The 17,535-nt window shown below is 44.7% G+C and overlaps 1 protein-coding gene and 2 non-coding genes across 7 annotated transcripts in view; 1 reads left to right on the top strand and 2 right to left on the bottom strand.

Annotated features, from left to right (window-relative positions):
* HHAT (hedgehog acyltransferase) overlaps positions 1-17,535 on the top strand; it is a 300,060-nt gene that overhangs the window by 29,931 nt on the left and 252,594 nt on the right. For 3 of the 5 annotated variants that reach the window (XM_066261445.1, XM_066261441.1, XM_066261442.1), the window contains one exon: positions 2,396-2,463. The exons of the other annotated variants lie outside the window; for them this stretch is intronic. In XM_066261445.1, the coding sequence (XP_066117542.1) occupies positions 2,396-2,463 (68 nt within the window). The remainder of the gene's footprint in view (positions 1-2,395; positions 2,464-17,535) is intronic. 5 annotated transcript variants of the gene reach the window in all.
* Positions 11,441-11,557, bottom strand: LOC136327826 (U5 spliceosomal RNA). Its single transcript, XR_010729889.1, has one exon. It is a non-coding gene; the product is annotated as a U5 spliceosomal RNA (small nuclear RNA).
* LOC136327825 (U5 spliceosomal RNA) lies at positions 16,549-16,664 on the bottom strand. The gene has a single exon (XR_010729888.1). It is a non-coding gene; the product is annotated as a U5 spliceosomal RNA (small nuclear RNA).

The following is a 17,535-nucleotide window of genomic DNA, read 5'->3' as shown; positions in this document are numbered from 1 at the left end:
GTCGGCCAGTGTGGTGCGGAGAAAATTTCTCAGGCAGAGAAAGCTCCTCTCCACCTGCAGCACCCCCACCCCCATCAGTGTACCATGTGAGTCGCGATGAGAACTGGTCTTGCCCGAAGAGTAAGAACAGAGCAATCAGAGAAGGTGCAATCAGAGAAGTCTTCGGGGAAAGAGCTCCTGCTCCAAGTCTCAGCTTCCGTTCTCCTACCTCAGCCAAATTCTGTAGCAGTGAATTTTTGGCTAACTTAAGACAGCCTGCAGGCATTGATTTTTGAAGGGGTCTTGAAGTTGTCATTTAACAGGTATGTTATATAGCATTTGTCCGTGTCAAGACGTCAGACAAGGGTGATTTGTAGAAGTTCCCCAAAATGCGAGGGGGAAGTTTGGTGTAGAGCTGTGGTGTCCATTACTGTAGCCACTTCAAGTTGAGATATGCTGTTAGGATAACATGTACTTTGGAGTTTGAAGAATTGATTAGTAAGAAAGAGGAATGTAAAATAATTCATTAGAATTGTTTAATATTGATTCCAAGTTGAAATAGTGTTTTGGATATGTTGAGATAAAGAAAATACTGTATACTAAATTGATTTTACTTTTAAAAACTTAAAAAATCTAGGTACTAGAAACTTTAAAGTTAGAAAAGTGTGTGAGATAGCTGGACGGAGCGCTGGATAGGTTTTGACCTAATTCTCCTATCTGCGTCGGATTCCCTTTTCCCACTAGAGGGAGCTGTGCTCCAGCTTCAGGAAGCCAGGTGCTTGTTAGCATGAAAATTTCACTGCTTCTGAATGTACTTTTTTAAAAAAAAGAAAAAAAAAGAGAACTCAATCTCCTGCCTTGTTTCAATTCTGCTTAATTCTGATGTTTCTGGAGGTAGCTCTGTGTATGAAAATGAAGCCAAAACTGAAGAGGTAAGAAGCAGTGTTTTCCCATCCAATTTGCATTTATGAATTAGGAGGTTCCTGTTACTTCTTTGTTGGATTGCAGTAGCTTGCTGCTTGTTTGCAGACTGTTCCCTTGGACTTGAGTCTGTGCACAAACCAGAATGCACACGTACATGCTCACGCACATGTACGCATGCGCACACACACAATGTGCATGTGTGCAGCTGTAGCAGAAAGGACCAGGGCCCTGCTGCAACCACACACTCCGGCACACCTCCTGGACCAGGTGGAATGCATTGTGGGTGTGTGTGCTGCAGAGCTGTGCTCTATACCCCACCCTTTTCTGTCGTTTCTGAGGCAGTGTTGCCTTTGGTGTGAGGTTGGGGCTGCTGTTTGCATCTCGTGTGTGTGACTCTGCCCCTTGGTCCCACTCTAGCTCAGCATCATTTCAGAATTAAGTTTTACTAACACACTGTCTCCTGGCCCTCCTGTGATCTTTCTGGGGAGCTCCTTTCTGGTCTTCTGTGGCTTTTGTACTGCTTTTGGTCCAATAAGCAGTGGCTTTCCTTGTTCTTCTTGTCTATGTGCTCTGTGCCTTTCTGGGTGATGTCAGCCATTCTGGAGGGTTCATCACCCCTTTATACTGAGGACTCCTAAGTCTTTATCTTCAACTTAGAGTACTTTTAAGCACCATCCATACCCACCCAGCTCCCTGTCTATCTCATAGACACCCAAAGGAGGCAACCTCCCTTTTATAGCTTCCTTACTTCCTATGTCGTGGCCCTCATCAGCACTGCTGTAATTGTTTATTATTCGCTTGTCTCTCCTATCTAGTGTGCAGGAAGCCCCAGGAGGGCAGAAGGCATGCCAGTCTTGTTATGTTTCATTCCTGGTTGTTGCACACCCTCAAGAAGTATTTGAATGAAGATTTTATTATATCTCTTGTTTGAAACCAATTGTATTATTTGCTTATAAACATATTTATTACTGTTATACGATTCCATTTAATAACCTTGTTAGCATTATATCATATCATGAGGCTGTGATCACCCTCACTGTGTGGAATGGTCTGTTTAAAAAAAATTTTTTTTTATTCATTTTTTTAGAAAGAAAAGAGAGAGAGAGAGAAAGAAGGGGGGAGGAGCAGGAAGCATCAACTCCCATATGTGCCTTGACCAGGCAAGCCCAGGGCTTTGAACCCAATTTGTACAAGTGGAGCTTTTGCACTGATCCCTGCCAGGGGTCTCTGTACTCTCTCTCTGACACCTCTCCTGCTGCGGGCCTCATTACAGGTGGCAGGGGACGTGTGCAGCAGCCCCACTGCATGTTTCCAAGAACTTCGCCCGCAGAAAACTAGAGAGGGAGATGAGGAGTGAGACAGCCTTCCACGCCCGTAGCTCCGTCCACTTGGCTTTTCCAGGACACGTTCCAGTTCCTTTTAGTGCTTCTGCTGTTAAACCAACCCGGTTTTATTTAGATGTGTGACTAACAGACACTGTTTTTCTTGTCAGACCATGAAGAGCAGTTGGACCAAGAATTTGACCTGGCGATTGGCACTTTATTTGGAGGATTAAAGAAGGTACAAAGTGGATAAATGATAAACATTCTCAATTTTCAAACCCGGTTGCAGTGTTTTGCATCACTTTCGTATTGGCATTGACCCAGGTATAGTGTTCATCAACAGTTGGGAGTTAAGTATCTTTGCTGTTGTAAAAGGTGTGTGAGTGCCGTGCTGAGTAAGGCCTTCCCCATGGTCTTTATCTTCTGGCCCCTGCTTTCCTCTCAGGACACCAGAAATCTGATTCTGTAACTTTATCAATTGATACAAATTTCACTCTCATAAAGTTCAGAAACATTCTTCCTGATCTAGCTGTATCTATTAGAATTAAATGTGTCCCCAGACGCCCCTAAACCAGCTATTGCCAACTACAGAAAATTCTTCCTTCCTGCCTCCAAGTGCCCTGATTGTCTGCACCACCGCAGAGCATGCTGGGAACCCCCTTCCCCTCTCCTCCCTGGTTCTTTGGTAGCCATGGGCCAGCTCATTTATCTTTAGCTGCAACTCCTTTCACCTGTTTAGGAAGCAGGCAAGGTGGCTGCTGTTCTGTCACATACCCTGTGCCTCTCTAGATGTGACAGCATTCTGTTCTTTAGAGTATGTTGTGGGTAGGTACCCGAACCTCCTCTTCCAGATGCAAGATGCTAGATTTCTTTTTCCCTCCCTGCAGAACCCCTTGAAGCTGGGGATCTTCTCATTCTCCCCTCTCAGTTTCCCAGGACACTGTTTTTGTAATGCCTGGATTGCAGGAGTCCGGGCTCTGGCTGATGGTTTGAGGTTCAGGTCAAGGCTAGTGGTAGCTGTGTGTTTGTTTTTCTGAGCATTTTGATATATTTTTTAAAATGATAGTTAAACATTGTCTTTTACTATTGATATTTTCCCTGTAAGACTATAGTATACTGGATATATTGTAAGTCCAATCAGCTTTTCTGGGCCCACTTGGGACATAAAATAATGCTTACATTTTAAGTTCTGAATACTCAACTTACAAATAGACTCTTGGAAGACACTTCACTTGTAAACTGGACATTGCCTGTACTGATATTTTTCTGCTTTGAGAGATCCAGATCCTGCTTAGAATTATAGCAAATATACTTCCATTTCTATTTCAGTTTTCTGGGGTAACCTGTCCCTTCCTTCCAACCCTAGCTCTGTACAGAGTCACTGTATTAGATATAAGGTCTGAGTTTGGGACTGGGAAGAATTCTGGCTTTTGTTCCTCTACCCTCCAGGCATTTCCAAGAACCTTTGGATATAAATTGAATTTTTATTCGCTGTGTCATTTATAAGTGCCTTTTTTTTTTATTTGACAGAGAGAGAGAAATAAGGACAGATAGACAGGAAGGAGAGAGATGAGAAGCATCAATTCTTTGTTGCGGCATCTTAGCTGTCCACTGATTGCTTTCTCATATGTGCCTTGATGGGAGGAGGTGGCTACAGAAGAGCGAGTGTCCCCTTGCTCAAGCCAGCGACCTTGGGCTCAAGCCAGAGACCTTGGGCTTTAAGCCAGCGATCAAGCTGGTGTGCCTGCGCTCAAGCTGGATGAGCCCATGCTCAAGCCAGTGACCTTGGGATTTCAAACTTGGATCCTCTGCATCCCAGTCTGATGATTTATCCACTGCACCACCACCTGGTCAGGTTTATAAGCATTTTTATTTACATAAACCCTTCTTAGGATTATTAGTAGGACTTGTAAGGTAGGTGGTATTGTGCGCACTTCAGAGATGAGGATATTTGGAAAGCTTTATGTCATAGTGGAATTTGAGATGTCATAGGAGATAGCCCTCATGAGTGTCTGGGATCATCTAGTTTTTAGAAATATAACACTGTTGAGTCTTTGTGCTTTAGGATGGTGCTCTACCCAGTTGAGCTATCTAACCAGCCAGGGCTGAATCTTTCGCAACAGAAAAAAATGATGACTCTTTTCTTTTGAGTCACAATTCATGCCTTTCCAATAATACTGAATTGTTTGCCAGAGGCAAAAATAGACTGAGCCCTTTTGCTGTAGAGAAGCAGTTGTGAGGCAGGCCAGGGCGGGGAACAGAGGGTCAGGCCTGAGACGGTTTGGGGCCACACAGATTTCATTGTCAAAGACAGGCTCAGCCCTGCTGTGTTTCGCTACCTGTAAACAAAGGAGGCTCATTTTCCCTGACTTCCCAGCTCCTGTCCCTCCATCCAATCCAGCTGCTTGACTCCCTGCCGAGGCTCTCGAGTCTTGGGGAGATGACTTCTTCTAGGCATTCTCCATGACAGCCCCCCATAAAGGGCGCAGGTCAGGGTGCCAACATTCAGGCCGACTCGCCTTTGTCGAAAAGCGTGCAAAGTGCAGACACACACCTTTGGAGCTCCAAAGAATCAGTCTTTTGCCATTCTGAAAAATCTATGTGTCTATGCCTCTGTCTGTGTGTCTCTCCATCTATCTGGTGTAAGAACCTTTGTTGCCCTCATCTTTCTATATGTCATTACCTTGCATATGGGGTGGGTAGTGTGGAGTCCTGGAACTCAGAGTGGATGGCCAACAAGTGAAGGAGATGATACTGTCTCCTTGGTGAAGATCACTGGTGTCTGCTGGTCTTATTTTGGCTAAAATAGAGGCCCGATAGGTCCTGGACCCTCCGCACTGAATCTTCCTTTTCTTGGAGGTTAGGGAAGGTGGCAAGTAAATACTGCCATCAAACCGGTTCCAATTTTAATCAAAGGAAGAAAAACAGACTGAGTAGAGATTGTGAAGTTAAAAGAAAGCTGTTACCTTCTCTGACCACTGCATCCCTGAATGCTGAGCAACAGCAGGGTTGCTAAACCTCAGCACTGCTGACATTTGAGACCCAATAATTCTGTGTTGTGGGGGAGCTGTCTGTGCATCGCAGGGTGTGTAGCAGCCTCCCTGGACGTGCCCAGTGGATGCCAGTAGCACCTGCTGCCCCAGGGCATGACAATCAAAAATGTCTGCAGGCATTGCCACAGGCTCCCTCAGGGCAAAATCACCCCTCTGTGACAACAACTGGTCAACAATACCATTTAGGGGTTTGATGTCCCCCTTTGTCATGCTGATTCGCCATTTCTTACCTTTGCACGTGTTGCTTCCCTCTCTGGATGCGCCTCAACCCTTTCCTGGGATCCTAACTCACTCTGCACATTCAAGCCCAAGTGTCCCCAGTGACGGAAGCATTGCTTGGGCCTCCGAGTTGGGCTTGGTACTCACAGCTCCTGACTCTTCGCTGCCTCTCTCTCCATTTCTTCCACATATACAGCTCTTTTAAAGCTGTGTCCAAGTCCATAGTGGATGCTGGGGATACAGTGTGACCCAGACAGACACGTTTCCTGTCCTGGTGTCTGCTAGTGGGGACAGACCAACAGGAGGTAGACAAACACACACAGCCACAGAGAGAGCTGAATGATGTGAAGGAAATAAACAGGGTGTTGGCCCTGGCTGGTTGGCTCAGTGGTAGAGCGTCGGCCTGGCGTGCGGAGGTCCCGGGTTTGATTCCCGGCCAGGGCACACAGGAGAGGCGCCCATCTGCTTCTGCACCCCTCCCCCTCTCCTTCCTCTCTGTCTCTCTCTTCTCCTCCCACATCTGAGGCTCCATTGGAGCAAAGATGGCCCCGGCGCTGGGGATGGCTCTATGGCCTTTGCCTCAGGCACTAGAGTGGCTCTGGTTGCAACAGAGCAACGCCCCAGATGGGCAGAGCATCGCCCCCTGGTGGGCATGCCGGGTGGATCCCGGTTGGGTGCATGCGGGAGTCTGTCTGACTGCCTTCCCGTTTCCAGCTTCAGAAAAATGCAAAAAAAAAAAAAAAAAAAAAAAAGAAAGAAAGAAAGAAAGAACGAAACAGGGTGGTGTGATAGCAATGCTTTGGATAGTATTTGTACTCTGATGATAAATATAGTTGTAGTTTTATTTTGTGTCCTCCATCCTCCACTGGACTGTGCATCTCACAAGGGCAGACTAGGATTTAATCCTTCCTGTATCTTCAGTGCCAGGAACAGAACAGGGGAGTATTTTATTGAGTTTAACTGTAAGGAGTGAAGAATGCTGGGGCAGGTAGCCACACTGGAGTAAAAAGCATCATCCTGCGTGCATGTAGGTGGGCATGGAGGTAAATGCTAGGTGGGACAGTGTTTATGGTCAGAGTGGGGAGAGAGCTCTGTGGGCAGGAGCACTCATGGACTGCTTCTGAGGAGGAGGCTGACCTTCCCCGGAGCTCCACAGAGGGCAGCATTTGGCTTGGTCATCCGTAGAGAAGACGCTCTTCCCGGGGCTCCGTGATTGGAAAGAGAAGGACGTGTCAGGGAGGTGGTGACTCAAGGTGAGGCTTCATTTAGGACGGTGAAAGGGATCTGGGCCAGAGGACGCCCTCCACATTCTGATGGTGCTAGAGTTTGGAGAATTGTAGCCCAAATCAGGAATGCCTTTGGGCCTTGTCATGACTTTGGTGCAGAGCTGATTGCACTTGCTGAGATGCCAGGGCAGCGGCGGGGGTGGTGTGTGGGTGTGTGTGTGTGTGTGGGTGTGTGTGTGTGTGTGGGTGCCCCTCTCAGGGACTGCTCCCATCCCATATGCTGTGATGTTTGCATCTTGTTTTCCCCGGCTGCTCTTCTGCCTCGAAGTGTTCTCCCCTGCCGGCTCCAGTGGCCCCCGCAGCGGCCCCTGCAGCAGCTAGGCACTGGGAGCCTGGGTGCGGCCCAGGAGGGGTTCAGCCCAGCGCTGCTCCAGCTCTGGCCATCGTCTGACTTGGTGTTTGTGGTCCCCGTCTCTTTCTCCTTCCTAGTCTTCTTGCTCTGGTCCCAAGGAAATAAAAGGAATGTTCTTTTAGTGCCCACATCCCTTGTTTGATGTAGTAAACTTGTTCCTAGACAGGGTCTGACTCCAACTGATACAATGAAGCTCTATGTCAGCTGGTGTGGCCATGAATTTTTTTCCCTTTCTATTTTTATTTCTGATTTAAGGAAGTTGGTTGGAAAGAGTATAGGCTTAGAGTTGGGTGGATTTAAGTTCAAAATGCAGTTTTCTGCCTTTGTGAAAACTATTTGCCTTAGTTTTATTTTGTGAGCTTTAGTTTTATTTTCTGGGATATGGGACTGGGAGGTTGTCAGGAAATGGGGTGAGGGATTTAAAACACCCAGCGTGTATGTGCTTGGAACAGAATGGATGCCTAGTCCACATTGTTGGGGTTCTGTCATTGCTGCTAAGTGATGGGATCATCTGCCACTCACCAGATGCTTTGACGTTTCCTACATGTGACACTCTGCAGACTGGTAGGCACCTCCCTCCTGCTCAAGGGACAGCCTGCATGGGACCTCCTCTGCCCCTCTACCCTGGTCCTCCTCCTATCACATCATTGCTCCCTTCTATGAATTCCCTGAACCTGCGTTGTGTAACATTACCTGTTCCAGACGGGAGAGGGGCTTCCGTCTCTGCTTCCCCCCGCCTGACACACAGTAGGTGTTCTGTAGTGTCTGTTGGATTAAGGTGAGCATGCCTATCTTGTGGGAGACTCACTGTGAAGGAACAGAGGTCCTAGACAACGTCTTCTTTGTTCACGTGTCTAGACTCTGGCGAGTTTGGAGGCTTTAGGCCTGACCTCGTGTCGTTCAGCCACAGCCCCTCAGCGATGACCCCATTGTTCCTATCACGGCTTTGCAACCCTCCATCTGATGGGAGCAGATTCCTCAGCAGCTTGGCTGTGCGTGTGGACGTCCAGCCTGTCTGTATTAATGGGAAACTGGGTGTCCTGCAGCCGGGCCCGTCACGCGGGCAGTGCTCAGGCGGACTGGTGTGGCCAGTACCAGCCCCTCCACAAGACAGCATGGGCTGGGGAGTCTCCACGCAGCAGAGGCAGGGCACCCACAGGCTGGTGAAGGAAGGAGGGTTTGCCAGCACATGGTGGGCCCGCGCCCTCTTGTTAGCAAAGAACTCCGGCCCCTCTCCTGTCCCCGCACTGTCTCGTGTGTAGCCTTATCCCCTCTGCGTTTCCTTTTTCACGTGTGAAAGTTTGCAGCCAGGCAGGGAGAAGTGTGGGGGCAGCTGCTCTCTGGGGAGGGCGGGGACAGGGGAAGTGGCTCTCGGCCTTATGTAAGGATAGAGTCTGCCGTCCAAGTGGATAAATCTCAAATTTGCTTATTAATTCTCAGCCACCAAGTCCCCTGCCCTGCCCTCCCGTCTCTTTCATGTCTACCAGTTGATGAAAGTATTATTTGTTTCCGAGTCTAGAGTGCTAACCATTACACAATAGGATCGATGTTTGTTTCATTGTAAAGATCCTTGAAGGAGCCAGAAAAAGATAAGGTGAAGTTCAAACCCAGGGTTTAGCTCTGTGAAACTAAGTTCAAGTAGTTGTGTTTGTGTGTATGAAAGAGGGAGGGAAAGAAGACAAAGAGAGAGAGAGAGAAAATTAAAAAGAGAGAGAGGTTTTTCGTGAATACTTAGTCACATCTTGAGGTGGTAGTATAGGTATAGGCCTGGAATGGTGAACATTTTTTCAGCCACAAACCAGTTTACAATTACCATATTTCCCCATGTGTAAGACACTACCATATAGAAGACGCACCTTAATTTTGGGGCCCGGAATTTGAAAAAAAAATTATTACATAAAGTTATTGACCTCAAGTTTTATTCATCATTAAATAATGAGTGCAAAGACAATAAGTACGAAAAAGTGGGAAATGCAAGTTAAAAAATCTGCAACCATTGTATAAGACGCACCCAGTTTTTAGACCCCAAATTTTTCGCAAAAGGGTGTGTCTTATACATGAGGAAATATGGTAACTGTTTCCTTACTAATGCTTTGGGGCAGACACTGACAGGTGCTGGGGGCTAAGGGAAGTAAGAAATGTGGTTTCTTTGCAGGAGAAGCTCATACTCCATCTGAGAAGGCCAGGCTGGCGTATGGCTTTGCTCTCTGAGTTTAATAGAGGGCAGAGGCCTCAGTCCAGCTGTGTACAGCCAGAACCGCTGGCCTGTTGTGTGTCCCACCTGAAAACCAGCCCTGGCGTTACATTTAACAAAGTGTCTACCTTTGCATGTGTGTCCCTGGTTGGCACAGCCAAAACTTGCTGCAAGAATTTCTAGCCTTGGAATAAGCCAGGGAAGGCTCCCTGGAGGAGGTGAATGGGAGCTGAGCCTTGAACAGAAGGGTAATGGTCTGGACTAACCCATATCTGTTAGATTGTTCAATAAAAATGACATTATTTGGTTTTACTTTTGGTTGGCTCTGGCAGCTGGAGGTGGGTAGCAAGCATTACATGTCTTCCTGTCTTACAACCTCACTGCCAGGTGGTATGCTATGGGGAGAGTCTAGATCTGAATTCTGCCACATGGGCAAGCATTTATTAGTAGGCACTGGTGAATAAAACCGCCATTGGAACTGTTTCTGAAACCTCGTGAAGCCTCTGTTCTCTGTCCTTAGGTAGGTACTCCAACAAGCACCATGTAGGAAGGATTCATCTGACGCCGCTGTACCCTGTGGGCTGGGACAGACAGCCTGCTGGCTTTCCGGGGGATCGGCTCTAAGGAAGTGAAGGAGCACAGAACCAAAGGAGTGTTAGACCCAGGGTGCCCTCCCTGAAGCTCAAAGTATTCTTCTCCCTTATTCTCATGAGGGTATTGGAGCCTGAGAAAATTTCTGACCCACCACATATGTTGAATACCACTCTTTTCATTTGTAAATTTTCTTTTTTTAAAATTAAATTTCTTGGGGTCACATTGGTTATTAACATTCTATAAATTTCACACACACAACAACTTTGTAATAAATATGTATACTCCATTGTGTGCTTAACCCCCTTCCCCAATCCAGTCTCAGTCCGCCGCTGTGTTATTGACCCCTTTACCCTCTTCCCCTACTATTTCTTTCTGACATTCTTCATGCTGATGAACTCTTTGCTGTAGCTTTAGGTACCAGCATTAAAATTATTTGAATTGTAGCCACGTCTAGGACTAGAGATTCCTGATTAGGACCCTTCAAATGCTAACTCACTGCTTCTGGACTGTGGAGTCCCTGTCTGGGCACATTGAATGTTAAGAACCATCGCTGGAAGGTGGCGGAGTTAATTTATGCAGCATGTCCTATGTAAGTGATCTAACAGGTAGGACTCAGCGGGAAGAAGTAGCAGAGGTTATTCCAGGCTAGAGAACGTTGAATAGTGGCTTGAAGCTGAAATTTGTGGAGATGTGGGGATGGGGAGGAGGGGATACACTTCCTTCTTTTACATTCCCTTAAAGTGGTGCCTGTCAACATTCTTCAAAAGGTTATTACCCTTTAAAATCATGACATGACAGTTGATATGTCTCTGGTAAAAAGAAATTAGAAGCCGATGCAGGGTAAGCGTGAGATCATGGTGCCCAGGGGAGTAGATGTGAAGGGTAGTGTCTTTGAGAGGGGAACAGACTGAAGCCACTTTCAGGAGAACAGTAGCTGCTATTTCCAGTGGGTTAGTTTTTCATAATAATTTTGTGCCCAGGTTTCATGAAAGCAAATCCAAAATCAAATTCTGTCATCTATATATTATTTATTAGGCAAGCAATATAAACCAGTTCAAAGCAACCTGCGTTGTGGCTCAATAAGGTCCTTTTAGGAGCTTGTAGCACTACCTAGCATGGATGATTCTTTCCAGGGATGTGCTTTTATCCAGAGGGGGATTCTGAGCTATTTGGTTTCAGGCAACCAGAAATTCTCCAACCAAATTTAGAATGGAGCCTCAGGGCCATCACTAAGGGTATGTGTGTTTTAAACATTTCTGGATCCTTGTGACCTCTAATTGATAGGAAGGAGGGGGAGAGAGGAAACATCTTTCAGTTGTCCAGCCAATGGTAACAGTTATGCTAATTAGCAAGTCACAGTTTATATAACATTTAGTTTCACTTAGAGAATAGTTCAATTACAAAACTAAAGAAGCTTTGACAGGTGAACATACAATCTAGTGTTTGTCTACCTGAACTAGTAACTACAGCTTAGCAGTTTACTTAGAAAATAAATCTTTTTTTATAACAACAAGATTAGCCTTGGCAAAACCAAGGCCTCAAAAAATTAGTTCAAAACTCAGAATTGTTCCTCTCCACGGAAATCTTTAGTAAAAGGCGAAAGATTTATGCGATCTGAAGAGAAACCAGAGTATGCCTTGTATTTGGCAAGCTCTTTCCTCCAGTAACTGCACCTCCTTATTCGCTGATGGTGGCTCTGTATCCCTAAGAGGTACTTCCTGCCTGAAGTTTGTATAAGGAATTTTGTAAGTCAGCTTCTCATAGTTAGAAATGTCGAGTTAAAAAAAAATGTTGTGAACTTTAAAGTATTGTACTCTGTGCAGGGTACTATGGGTATGCAAATGAAGTCTGAGTCATCAACCTTGAGCTTCAATAAATGCCTTAGTGTTCACAGGTTGCCTCTCAAGCCACCAGTAGGGGGCTAAGTCAAGGTCTGGCTGGCTGGGCTCTAAACCTCATTCTGTTCAGCCACAGGCACTCTGGTTTATACCTTTTGTATATTGGGACTCTGGGTATGGTTCCTCTTCTTTCCTTTTCCCTAACCACGAGCACAATGAAGATACAGAACCACAAAGAATTCCCTCTCAGGGCTTCTTTCTTTTCACACCCACCCTCCTCTTTCCATCCCTAACCCACGGAAATCGCTGTGTTTTTTGTTTACTTTTTTGGAAGCCACTGTTTTGTTTTCCTTCTCTTAATTTTGTTGTTTTGAGAATGTTATAGAGCCTTTTGTACCTAACCTTTTGAACTAGCTTCCCCTTTTGCCCCTGCCCCCACTTTTAGCATAGTGCCCTTTAGATCCATCCAAGTTGTGTGTGTCAGTTCATTCCTTTTTATTATGTTACTAACCCATGATATGGATGGACCACAGTTAACCATTTGATGACCCATTAAAGGACATTTTGATTGTTTACAATTTTTGGCTATTATGAAAAAATCTCACGTGAATATTTGTGTACAGGTATTTGTGTGGTCATAGATGCCCAGGAGTCTGCTTGATTGTACAATAAGTTTGTGTTTCTTTACATGAAAAAATGCCAAACTGGCCATGGCCACATAGCTGAGTTGGTAGAGCATTGTCTGGAAGTGCAGAGGTTGCTGGTTCAATCCCCGGTCAGGGCACATACAGGGACAGATGTTTTTGTTTCTCTTTCTCTCTCCCTTCCTCTCTCATTAAAATTAATATATAAAATTAAAAAAAAAAAGTCAGTTTTCCAGAGTGGCTCTACCATTTTACATCCCACCAGCAATTTTGAGAGCTAGCATTTGGTATTATCACCATTTTTAGTTTTAGCTGTTCTGATAAGTGTATTTCATCATGGTTTGAATTTGCATCTTTCTAATAGTTAATAAGGTTGAGCGTCTTTTCACATGCTTTTTTTGTCATCTGTGTATCCTCTTTGGCAAATTTCTGTTCATGTCTTTTGCTCATTTTCTACTTGGATTATGTGTAGGGTTTTTTTGTTTTTTGTTTAGTTTTTACTGTTGAGTTTAGAGAGTTTTTATTTTTATTTATTTGTTATTTATTCATTTTAGAGAGATGGGGAAGAGAGGGGATGGAGAGAGAGAGCAAGTGTGTGTGTGTGTGTGTGTGTGTGTGTGAGAGAGAGAGAGAGAGAGAGAGAGAGAGAGAGAGAAGGACAGGGGGAGGAGCAGGAAGCATCAACTCCCATGTGTGCCTTGACCAGGCAGACCAGGGTTTTGAACCAGCAACCTCAGTGTTCCAGGTCAATGCTTTATCCACTGCGCCACAACAGATCAGATGAGTTTAGAGTGTTTAAAAATTAGTGTAGAGGCTAGCCCTTTATTAGATAGGTGGTTTGCAAATATGTTTCTCTCAGTCTGTAGCTTGACTCTTTGCCATTTTAGTGTAAGGACTTTCAAAGAAATCTACTTATTAATTTTTTCCCCTTTTACAGATTGTGCTTTTGATGTCATGACTGAGAACAGAACTCTTGGCCTAGTTGTATACCTAAAGATTTACATCTACTTTTTTTTTTTTTAATTTTCAGTTTTGCATTTTGCACTTAAACCCATGATCTATTTTGAGTTCATTTTTGTTTTAACTTACCTGGAAGTTCCTTCCCTTCCTTCCTTCCTTCCTTCCTTCCTTCCTTCCTTCCTTCCTTCCTTCCTTCCTTCCTTCCTTCTTTTCTTCCCTCCCTCCCTCCCTCCCTCCTCCTTTTCTCCCTCTCTTCCTTCCTTCCTTCCTTTTCTTCCCTCCTTCCCTCCCTCCCTTTTTCTTTCTTTCTTCTTTTTTTTCTTTCTTTCTTCTTTTTTTCTTTCTTGATGGCCACTTGCTATAGCACCTTTTGTTGAAAAGACTATTCTTCCTCCATTGAATTGTTTTTGCATCTTTCCAAAAATCAGTTTTGGGGTTCTCATGGCTTTCTTTTGATTATGTTTCTATAGCCTGTCCCTTTCCATCCTTTTACTCTCAACTAACCTATATGCTGTATTTGAAGAGAATTTCTTACAGACAGCATAGATTTGGGTCACTTCTTAAAAATATTTTCTGTTAATTTGTCTTTTCATTGGTGTATTTAAATCAATTGGGGTCCATTTGGCTTCTTGAATCTGTAGGTTTATGCTTTTGCCAAATTTGCAAAAATTTTAGCAATTATTTCATACACACACACACATACACACAGAGGGAGAGAGAGAGGAATAAAGAGAGAGAGGAGAGAGGTGAGAAGCATCAACTCATAATCGTGGCACTTGAGATGTTTATGTATTGCTTCCCATACATGCCTTGACATTGAGGAGAGGTGGAGCTGGGCTGAAGTCGAGCCAGTGACCTTGGGCTCAAGCCAGCGACCTTGGGAATCATGTTGATGATCCTGTGCTCAAGTTGGTGACCCCGTGCTCAAGTTGGCAACCTTAGGGTTTTGAACCAGAAACCTCAGCATTCCAGGTCATCACTCTATCCACTGTACCACCACCGGTCAGGCTAGCCATTATTTCTTTGAATATTTTTTTACAGCCCTATAATTTTCTCCTTTCCTTCTAGGATTTCAATGACATGAACATTAGATGCTTTATAATTGAACCACAGGTTTCTGAAGTTCTGTTTGTTTTTCAGCCTATTTTTTTTTCTGTTATTCATATTGTGTGGTTTCCGTTGACCTATCTTTAGGTTCAGTGCTTCTTTCCTGTGTTGTCTACCTCTGCTATTAAGCCTGTCCAGTGAGTTATTTTATTTTTTGCTCAAGCTCTGAGGTCCCTAGCCAGTCCGTCTTCCTTTTTCCATTTTTTTCAGTCTTCTTATGTTTGTTTTAGAATTATATACAGGGTTTGTAACTGTCCTTAGTGGGAAGGTTAAGGAGAAATGTGTTTATTATATCTTGCCTGGAACCAGAAGTTTCTGTGTTGAAGTATTTTAAAGTTAGTTTCAGACATCATAGAAAAGATAAGTCTTTTTAATAACAAGTAAATAGGTTTCTGCAGAGAGATGGCTGAGGCAGTGCAGTGTGGGGGAATGGGTGGTGGCGATATGGTGAGCCTTGGCTCTTGTTCTTGTTTGTCTCTGTCCCTAGCCTTGGAGACGCCTTAAGCTACTGTGGTGGCTAACCATCCTAAAGGATGCTCTGGGGTGGCAGTGTACAGAAAATGTACACTCTACTCCTGTGTTTCTCTTTTACTGTATTTTCCCACGTATAAGACAATCCCATGAATAAGATGTACCTTAATTGGCCCTGGCCGGTTGGCTCAGCGGTAGAGCATCCGCCTGGCGTGCGGGGGACCCGGGTTCGATTCCCGGCCAGGGCACATAGGAGAAGCGCCCATTTGCTTCTCCAACCCCCCCCCCCCTTCCTCTCTGTCTCTCTCTTCCCCTCCCGCAGCCGAGGCTCCATTGGAGCAAAGATGGCCCGGGCGCTGGGGATGGCTCCTTGGCCTCTGCCCCAGGCGCTAGAGTGGCTCTGGTCGCGACCGAGCGACGCCCCAGCGGGGCAGAGCATCGCCCACAGGTGGGCAGAGCGTTGCCCCTGGTGGGCATGCCGGGTGGATCCCGGTCGGGCGCAAGCGGGAGTCTGTCTGACTGTCTCTCCCCGTTTCCAGCTTCAGAAAGAAAAAAAAAGAAAAAAAAGAAAGAAAAAAAAAAAAAAAAAAGATGTACCTTAATTTAGAGGCCAGAAATTAAAAAAAAAAGTATTGCATAAAGTTATTTACTGAAGATTTATTCATCATAAAATTTATACAACTCCTCATCCACACGAAAAAGCAGGAAATGCAAGTAGAAATTTGCAATCACTGTATAAGACGCACCTAGTTTTCAGACCCCAAATTTTTTGAAAAAAGGTACATTTTATACATGGAGAAATACGGTACTTTCACACTCCTATCACACTCACAGCACTGACACCAGTTGTGTGAGGGACTTTCCTATACCGAGCAATTCTGGGACACCAGCGGGGTGTTTTACAGTTCAACTCACTTTTGACACTGTCTACTGTAGATACCATTGGATCCCACAGGTTATGGCTCAGTGCTGCCAGACTCTTCCCACCCACCTCCTTCACATGTCACTGCAAGTCCAGGTTGTTACCTTGCCCAGGTTTTATGAAAGCAAATCCCAGATCAAATTCTGTTATCCATGTACCACTTATGAGGCAAGCAGCAGGAACCAGTTCAGAGCAACCTGTCCCATAGCCCGGTGAGGTCTTTTTAGGAGCTTGTAGCACTACCTAGCATGGAAGGTTCTTTCCAGGGATGTAATTTTTTCCAGAGGGGGGTGTTCTGAGCTCTCTATTTGGCATCAGGTACCCAGAAATTCTCCAACCCTTGACCCCTGATCATACAAAGGAGGCAGGGAAATGTCTATTAAGTTGTTCAGCCAATGTTAATAGTCATGCTAATTAGCAAGTCAAAGCTTATTTGAAATTCACTGTTATGGATTAACTAGTTTTCTAGAATAGATCAATTATAAAACTAGAAAAGTCTGACCTGTGGTGGCTGCAGTATTGGCCTAGCTTGCCCAGCACATATAAGAGATGACTGGTATATGTTGAACTTCCAACTCATAGTGTTTAACTACCTGGGTTAACTGTAGAAAGCAAAATACTAAGAACTATACCAGAGTACCATGTATCTCTTTAACATTCTTTTCTTAAATAACAGTGAGATCAGCCCTGCAAAAGCAAGGCTTCAAAAAATTGGTTAAAAACCCAGAATTGTTTCTCTCCACGGAAATCTTTAGTAAAAGGCGAAAGATTTATGCGATCTGAAGAGAAACCAGAGTATGCTTTGCTTTGTGTCAAGCTCCTTCCTTCAGTAGCTATACCTCCTAGTTCAATGATGGTGGCTTTTATTCCTAAAAGATACTTCTTGCCTAAACTTTGTATAAGGAATTCTGTAAATAACATTCTCATAGTTAAAAATGTTGAGTTTATAAAACATCTCTAGAATTTGAAAGTATTATATTCTATGCAGGGTACTATGGGTATGCAAATAAAGTGTGAGTCATCAACCTTGAGATCCAGCAAATGCCTTAGTATTCACGGGGTATTTCTCTCCTTTATTTTTTCTTAATCACCAACACAAATAAATACAGAACCACAAAGAATCCCCTCTCATTTTTTCTAGTTATATTCACCCTCTTCTCCTCATCCCTAATCCATGGAAGCCTCTGTTTTGTTTTCCATCTCATAGTTTTGTCATTTTGAGAATGTTATAAACCTTTTATATGTAACCTTTTGAGACTGGCTTGCACCTCCCTCCCAACTGAGCCATATTTTTCATTGTTATTCAAGATTGTTACCATTGACACCTTTCTCAAGTTTGGTTGATTTGCAGAGTGACTCACAGAATTTAGGAAAACATTTTACTTCCTGTTGAGCAGTTCATTATAAAAGGGTATGTATGGTACCGGATGCAGATGATGGTGCAGATGGAGGAGTTGCACAGGGCAGGTGGGTGGGGAGGGGTGCTGAGCCCCACGTCCTCTCCAGGTGCACCACCCTCCCAGGACCTCCACGTGTTCACCAACCCGGAAGCTCTCCAAACCCCTTACTACTGGGATTTTATGGAGACTGGCCTCTTGTGGATGCGATCAATTGTTAACTCCATTGACTCCATTTCCAGCCCCTCCCCTCTCTGGAGGATATGGGGGTGT

The sequence above is a fragment of the Saccopteryx bilineata genome, chromosome 2, assembly GCF_036850765.1.
Source record: "Saccopteryx bilineata isolate mSacBil1 chromosome 2, mSacBil1_pri_phased_curated, whole genome shotgun sequence".
Taxonomy (NCBI): Eukaryota; Metazoa; Chordata; class Mammalia; order Chiroptera; family Emballonuridae; genus Saccopteryx; species Saccopteryx bilineata.
This window is presented reverse-complemented; position numbering and strand designations above follow the sequence as displayed.